The sequence below is a fragment of the Mesitornis unicolor genome, unplaced genomic scaffold, assembly GCF_000695765.1.
Source record: "Mesitornis unicolor isolate BGI_N332 unplaced genomic scaffold, ASM69576v1 scaffold44881, whole genome shotgun sequence".
Classification (NCBI taxonomy): domain Eukaryota; kingdom Metazoa; phylum Chordata; class Aves; order Mesitornithiformes; family Mesitornithidae; genus Mesitornis; species Mesitornis unicolor.
The window spans coordinates 742-6,747 of NW_010165388.1; the positions used below are offsets into that span (position 1 = coordinate 742).

General features: G+C 41.8%; 2 protein-coding genes across 2 annotated transcripts in view; both read left to right on the top strand.

Moving 5' to 3' along the window:
* The first annotated feature begins 333 nt into the window (after window positions 1–333).
* TMED2 (transmembrane emp24 domain trafficking protein 2) lies at window positions 334–4,487 on the top strand. The gene is made up of 4 exons (XM_010194603.1): window positions 334–522; window positions 940–960; window positions 2,886–2,993; window positions 3,973–4,487. The coding sequence occupies exons 1-4, from the start codon at window positions 405–407 to the stop codon at window positions 4,095–4,097; spliced, it is 372 nt and encodes a 123-aa protein (XP_010192905.1). The 5' UTR covers window positions 334–404; the 3' UTR covers window positions 4,098–4,487.
* Window positions 4,488–5,934: 1,447 nt separating this feature from the next.
* Window positions 5,935–6,006, top strand: part of DDX55 (DEAD (Asp-Glu-Ala-Asp) box polypeptide 55) — a gene marked incomplete at its 3' end in the record, with an annotated part of 4,458 nt that continues 4,386 nt past the window's right edge. Inside the window, exon 1 of the mRNA XM_010194604.1 lies at window positions 5,935–6,006. Coding sequence (XP_010192906.1) covers window positions 5,940–6,006 — 67 coding nt within the window.

Here is a 6,006-nt window from a genome sequence, read left to right on the forward strand (position 1 = left end):
AACTTGGTTCACAGCCAGGACTGTGATAGCTTAGGGTTTACTTGTTCTTGAGTGCTTCTTATCTTGAGTACGGAAGGCCAGGAGTCTTGGCCAGTAAGAGAGGCTTTTGTACGACTCTTTTTACCAAGAAGGTTTTTCTTTTTTAAAAAAAGATCACTGCTTTTGAGTTGGGGAAGGGAAGGCATGAGGAGTGCTGAACCAGTCAGGTTGCAGATGGTATCGGTATTTCTGACAGGGTCATTTCAGAGCATGCATGCAGTGCTGTAATGGTGTGTTTGAACCCGCTGTATTTTAAATAAAATGTGTGCTACTTTGTTCTCCCCATCCAGATTACAGGGCCTGATAATAAAGGAATTTATAAAGGCGATCGAGAGTCCAGTGGAAAATACACATTTGCTGCCCACATGGATGGAACTTACAAGTTCTGCTTTAGCAACAGAATGTCCACCATGACTCCCAAGATAGTGATGTTCACTATTGATATCGGGGAAGCTCCCAAGGGGCAAGACATGGAGACAGAAGGTGAGGAAGAGTCCTGAAAAGAAATTGGCTCTGGCTCGGGAGCTTTTCCTAAGTGCATGAGTTCTGAACCTGACCAGGATCCTCTGAAGTGCTGTCTCTCCAGGCTGTCTAGCTAGCTGTTCTCTTGCACAGCTCCAGTGGATATGGATGGTTTTAGATCTTGTTACATGGTTTAATGCAAAATCACCAGGGAATCACTTGGCCATCTGCAGAAACTAATGCTTTCATCCTTTAGTCTTTTCATCGGTGTCGTTCTCTGATTCCTAGTTTGCTCAGCAGTATGTGGGCTACTACTGCAGTAGCTGAGCTCTTCGATAGATGTGCTAATAGAAGATTTTTCTCTTAGCTATGTAAATGACTGTTTTATCTGCAGCCTTTTGTCCTGTACCTGTGTTCATCTCTTACACTTTTCTCTAGGTGGTGGAGATACCTGGGATGGTATGTGTACTGCTTTTTGAAAGTTCATTAGCATCTTGTCTTTTGCGTATGTTTATTCACTAACAGCTAACGTTTGCTTTTTTTCTCTGTAACATTTGTCTGTAGCATGAGAATGTCTTTTTAATAAACCACATAAAAGGTCTGATTCTGAGCAATGCTGAGCACCTGCAAGCTTTCATCGAGAGGTTTTTGTACTTAGCAGCTCTTGGGATCAGGTCCTTGAACTGTCCGTGGCGGTTTGTCTTCAGGTGGTTATTTATGGCTGACAGAAGATTTAATCAGGAGTTTTAGATGAAATTAAACTAAAACACTGAACATCCGAGAACACTGGATATTTTAGACAGTGTTTGCTCTCTGCTGCTAAATGGGTGCTGAACAATCAAGGGTTTTTGGAAGCAATAAGCTTCTTTTAGGCTATGAATTATCAGTAATGTTAAAAAGGGAAAAAAATGCAAACTTAACATTTGCTGTAAAAGAAATGAAAGTATTGGGTAACAAGTCATAAAGTTTTATTTAGAAATAGCTGACTGCAGCTGGAAAGGCAATAAATTCTTGGTTTCTATTTTAGCAAGTGAATAACGGTGTGCATTGAGTGCTTAATATCACTTGAAAAGTAGCAAATTCCTAACTTGATTTTTTTTTTTTAAATTTAAAAGACTCAGTTAAATGTTTTATTGAGTCTGAATGGATTGGTTGTAAAGAATTTTAGTGCAGCTTTAAATTTTGAAGGCAAACACCTTTTTTTGAGTGTATCTTTTTTGAGTGGCTTTAAACAATCCCTGCAACTGTAATTTCTTCTCTTACTAATAAACTGCACTTATTGCGATGACCAGCTGGCCATGAACATAGGGGATTTATGATATGAGCAAAGCGAGTGTGGTTTACACAGCTATTTAGATGTTACTTGTACCTTGTATGTGTGTTATTATCCGAGCCTCTTTTTGACTGCTCCCTGTAAGGTGTGTCTTTGGAAATCTTTATTTTCAGATTGTGATTTGAAGCAATTTAGAGATTTAAAAACGTAGTAAGGTAGCTTCAAAGTCGAGTATGTCCCTTCAGTGGAAAATGGACTGGGTTTTGTGACTTTTCTGAGGAGAGCTGATTGCCCAGGGCTTGTCTGTGGAATGATCTCGAACTGCTCTTGGTCCTGGAAAACTCTGAAAACTACTTGCACGATTTATCAGTCGCTAAGTGGACAGTTCTTTGAGCATATTTAAAAGACCCTCTGATTGACGGATCACAAAATCTTGGCTCTCCGATCCTTCCATTTGCTGAACGTTCTTCTGTTGTCGCTGGTTTGGTATTTTCCTCTTCTGCTTTCGTGACGTACCAGAACCCGAAGGCAGCTCCTGCCCCCTGCCAGGCCCCTTTGGCGCTGGCTCTGCCCCTGCTGTGCTTCAGCTCAGCTGGAAGATCGGGAGATGTGATACCTCGCTTCAGAGAGTGATCTCGTTTTGCCAGCATCATGATCTTGAGCTAAATTCTCAGTCGTTTTATTTTTGCAAGCTTAACCACTAGGAAAAGCTGTAATGTTAAGATAGCTTGCTTGGAATATATTGGACGATATTGGCAAAATAGATACCGGTGTGTGGTATTGATCTTGTGCGTTCTTCCCTTCTGTTTCTCTGGAACAGTATTGAAAACAAGCGGTCTGTACTGACTCTGAACTTGCTTGTCTTCTGCCTCCTAGTTGGATGTGGAGAAAACATTTTCCCGTTTATTAAATACCAGAGAGATGTGTTAGGAATAGTGGCACTGCAAAAGCTAAACTTTGCTATAAAGGTAGAAAGTTTCCAGCTGTACAGACTGCATTTTCCAGAACTACTTCTGAAAGAGGAAATTAAGTGTAACTGTTCATACATCTTAACAAACCTGATTTTTGAGTCAATAACAGACTTTCTGATGCTTCTGAAATCATTCCTCAGCTCATCAGAACAAGCTAGAAGAGATGATTAATGAGTTAGCAGTGGCCATGACAGCTGTAAAGCACGAACAGGAGTACATGGAAGTTCGTGAAAGAATACATAGAGCAAGTAAGTGTCTGATTTAATTCCTTCTCCCCTCTCGAAGGACCTTATGAAATATGATTTAAAATAAAGTTAATGGAAGCTATTCCAAGTTACTAAAAAGAAAAAAATATAGAACAATTTTTGACGGACCTACCCATGCAGTAAAGGATGTAGTTGGTGTTTGCAGTCTTCTCTAAATGGGCTCACCTCTCGTGTCATGGAGATTGTTATGCAAAGTAATATCTGCTTAATTGGTGTAAGTTCTACAGTTCTGTGAATGGTGCGTTCTTTAAGGTACTGGTGATGGTGTGGTTCCCAGGGACAGGCTTTGGTTGAGCTGTTCCTTCATCCTTGAAGCGTGTGTGACTTAACTGAGCCAAAGTAGTTTTAAAGTATTTTGCTGAAATAGAACAGGACTGCTGTTACTTTCAAGTTCAGAGTGTGGCTCCAGTCACAACCCTCACTTCCTGACATACACCTTAAAAATACGACTGAGAGTGCCAAGTGGTGCATTAGAGGAAGCTCAATGAGAATAAAGGGCAAGTATTTTTAATGTGAAAATACTGCATTGTATTAAAGCACTGGCTCCTCTGCTCTTTGAACCAATGAATATTTCCAGTTTTATGACTTTTGTTACTAATGGTCTGATTTAAGAAAGCGCTGAATTTTTAGAGCCGAAGATGATGGACCTTTAGAGATTAGAGATTCCCCGCTTGACTTTGAGCCTGTAATATGCAAGTGTTACTTGAAAAAGCAAGTGGTTTCTGTTTGGCAGTTGCAAGATGGGCACAGCAGAGTGTGGTGCAGGTCTAAAGTCGAGGTTAAAACACCTGCTTGTGCAGCACAGTTCAGGCTGTTCAGAAAAATACCCCCCTCAGCTCTCACCTGTGAGGTGCAGCGTTTCTGTAGTGGTTTACGTGCAGTACTTTGGTTCTAATCACAACGTGGTTTAAGTTTGTTTTAAATGCTTCGTTACTTACTTTTTTTTTTTCCCTCCCCGCAGTTAATGACAACACAAACAGCAGAGTGGTTCTCTGGTCATTCTTTGAAGCTCTCGTACTAGTTGCCATGACACTGGGACAAATCTACTATCTGAAGAGGTTTTTTGAAGTCCGAAGGGTTGTTTAAGAGTACTTTTCTGGTCCCGGATTTCAGTTCACTGTCTACCAAACATCCTGGTCACAAAAAAAGTCATTTAGTTTCTGAACCCTCTTTACTGAACTGTAAAACTTATTTGCTTATGTTCCTTCCTAGTTAAAAATGAATTGTTTTTATCTATCTTCTGTAGCAAAAGCTGTGCTGAAATCTTGTCACCTAATTGGCATAATTTCTTTCACTTCAACCTGCCTAGTCTGTATGCTAAGCAAGGTCCAAGCAAGCTGCAAATGCTGTAATTCACTGTAGTAACAAGCGACGTTGGTGTCTTTTCTAACTTCTTTTTTCCCGTTTTCATGAGTACTTGCAGTTCTATGTGGGGAAATGGTACACGGCCCTAACACGACTGTCTGCATTTCTGGCATCTTTAACCCTGCGGTAGGTGTTACGAAAGCGAAACAAACTCTTCTTCACTTACATAAACTGCCAAGGAGAGGCGATTGGGACTTTATTCTGATCACAAATAGAGGACAGCTGACCACCTCCAGTCGAGTGATCATACCTAGTTGCTGTTTAAAAGAAAGTCTTCAGTAACTATCCAAATTACACCGACTTGTTCCCAAAGTTTTTACATTAAATGGGCGATATGAAAATACATTTTTCTCCTCTCATTACTGAATGTTCATCAAGCGGTTTTTAGTCTTTCACAAGTTTTATACCAAGCCAATCGTGTGCGGTGTCTTGGCAAACAGCAGTTAACCCTTTGGTGGTGGCAGGTCCGAAGCTCAGACTGTTGGCACTACTGAACGCGTTGGTGTTCAGGAAACCCGGATTCCTGATGCCAAAGGGTTAACGACTCGGGAGTTTATCGCGATGCTATGCAGCCCTTGTATTTAAGTTAAGTGGCAGTCTCTGCCGTTCTCTGATCATAATTAGCATAATGCTAAATACCGGTGTGTTTTCTTTTTCAGGCACATGTAGATTTGTTTTTGTATAAAGTTACTTTCCTCGGTATCTGATGATTGATCTAAAAATAAAAGAGATGTCTGATGTGGGTGCTGAGCCAGGATTATGTTGTGACTGATGTATATTAGTTGTAATCATTTTTGGGGGTGGGGTGGGGTCTTTTCCAGGGAGCAGCCTCTACAAGTAACACACAACAGTTTTGTACAATTAATTTAAAATTTGTTACAGGTTTTCATGTTCCAGGTAAAGTTTTTTCAACCTTGGGCAAACACTTGCAGCAGTTCTTCAGCAAGGTGGCTGTTACACCTTATTGCGACTGTTGTGTGCCAATATTTTTGTGTAAAACACTTAATTGAATTCAAGATGTACATTTAAAAATTGCTTGTGAATCTAAATATGACCCAGGTTCGATAAATAAACCAATTCTTTAAAAAAAAAAAAAGTAACTTTGTATTTTTTGTTCTTTTGAGCTTTTTTTCTTTTAACCATCAAGCTTTTTCATGGAGTATCTCTTAAGATGTCAGGAATTCAAGCAGTGTCCTGCTTTGAGGGCACATAGAAGAAATCGCTGGTAATTCTGAACCTGTTACCTGTGAGCAGGGAAACAGCTCCGCTGTCAGCTGCAGGCGGCCGGGTGTCACAGCGCTGCTGTGTGACCCGCAGATTTGCTGTGTGACCCGCAGATTTGCTGTGTGACCCGCAGATTTGCTGTGTGACCCGCAGATTTGCTGTGACGGAGTGCGGACCGTAAAAATAAATGGTTTTTTTTGCTGAAGGACGTCAGCGGCCGGCGGTGCCTGGGCCGGAACCAAGGTTTTTGGCGCCCGTTTCCGCGGGGCCTTGCTGGGGCCGGGCCGCGGGGCGGGGGGAGAGGCCGGGCGGCGGATGCGGCTGAGGCGCCCGGCAAAGATGGAGGCGGTGACTGAGGGGAGCTGGGAGGCGCTGCCCGTGGCGCTGAGCCCGGGCGTGCTGCCGG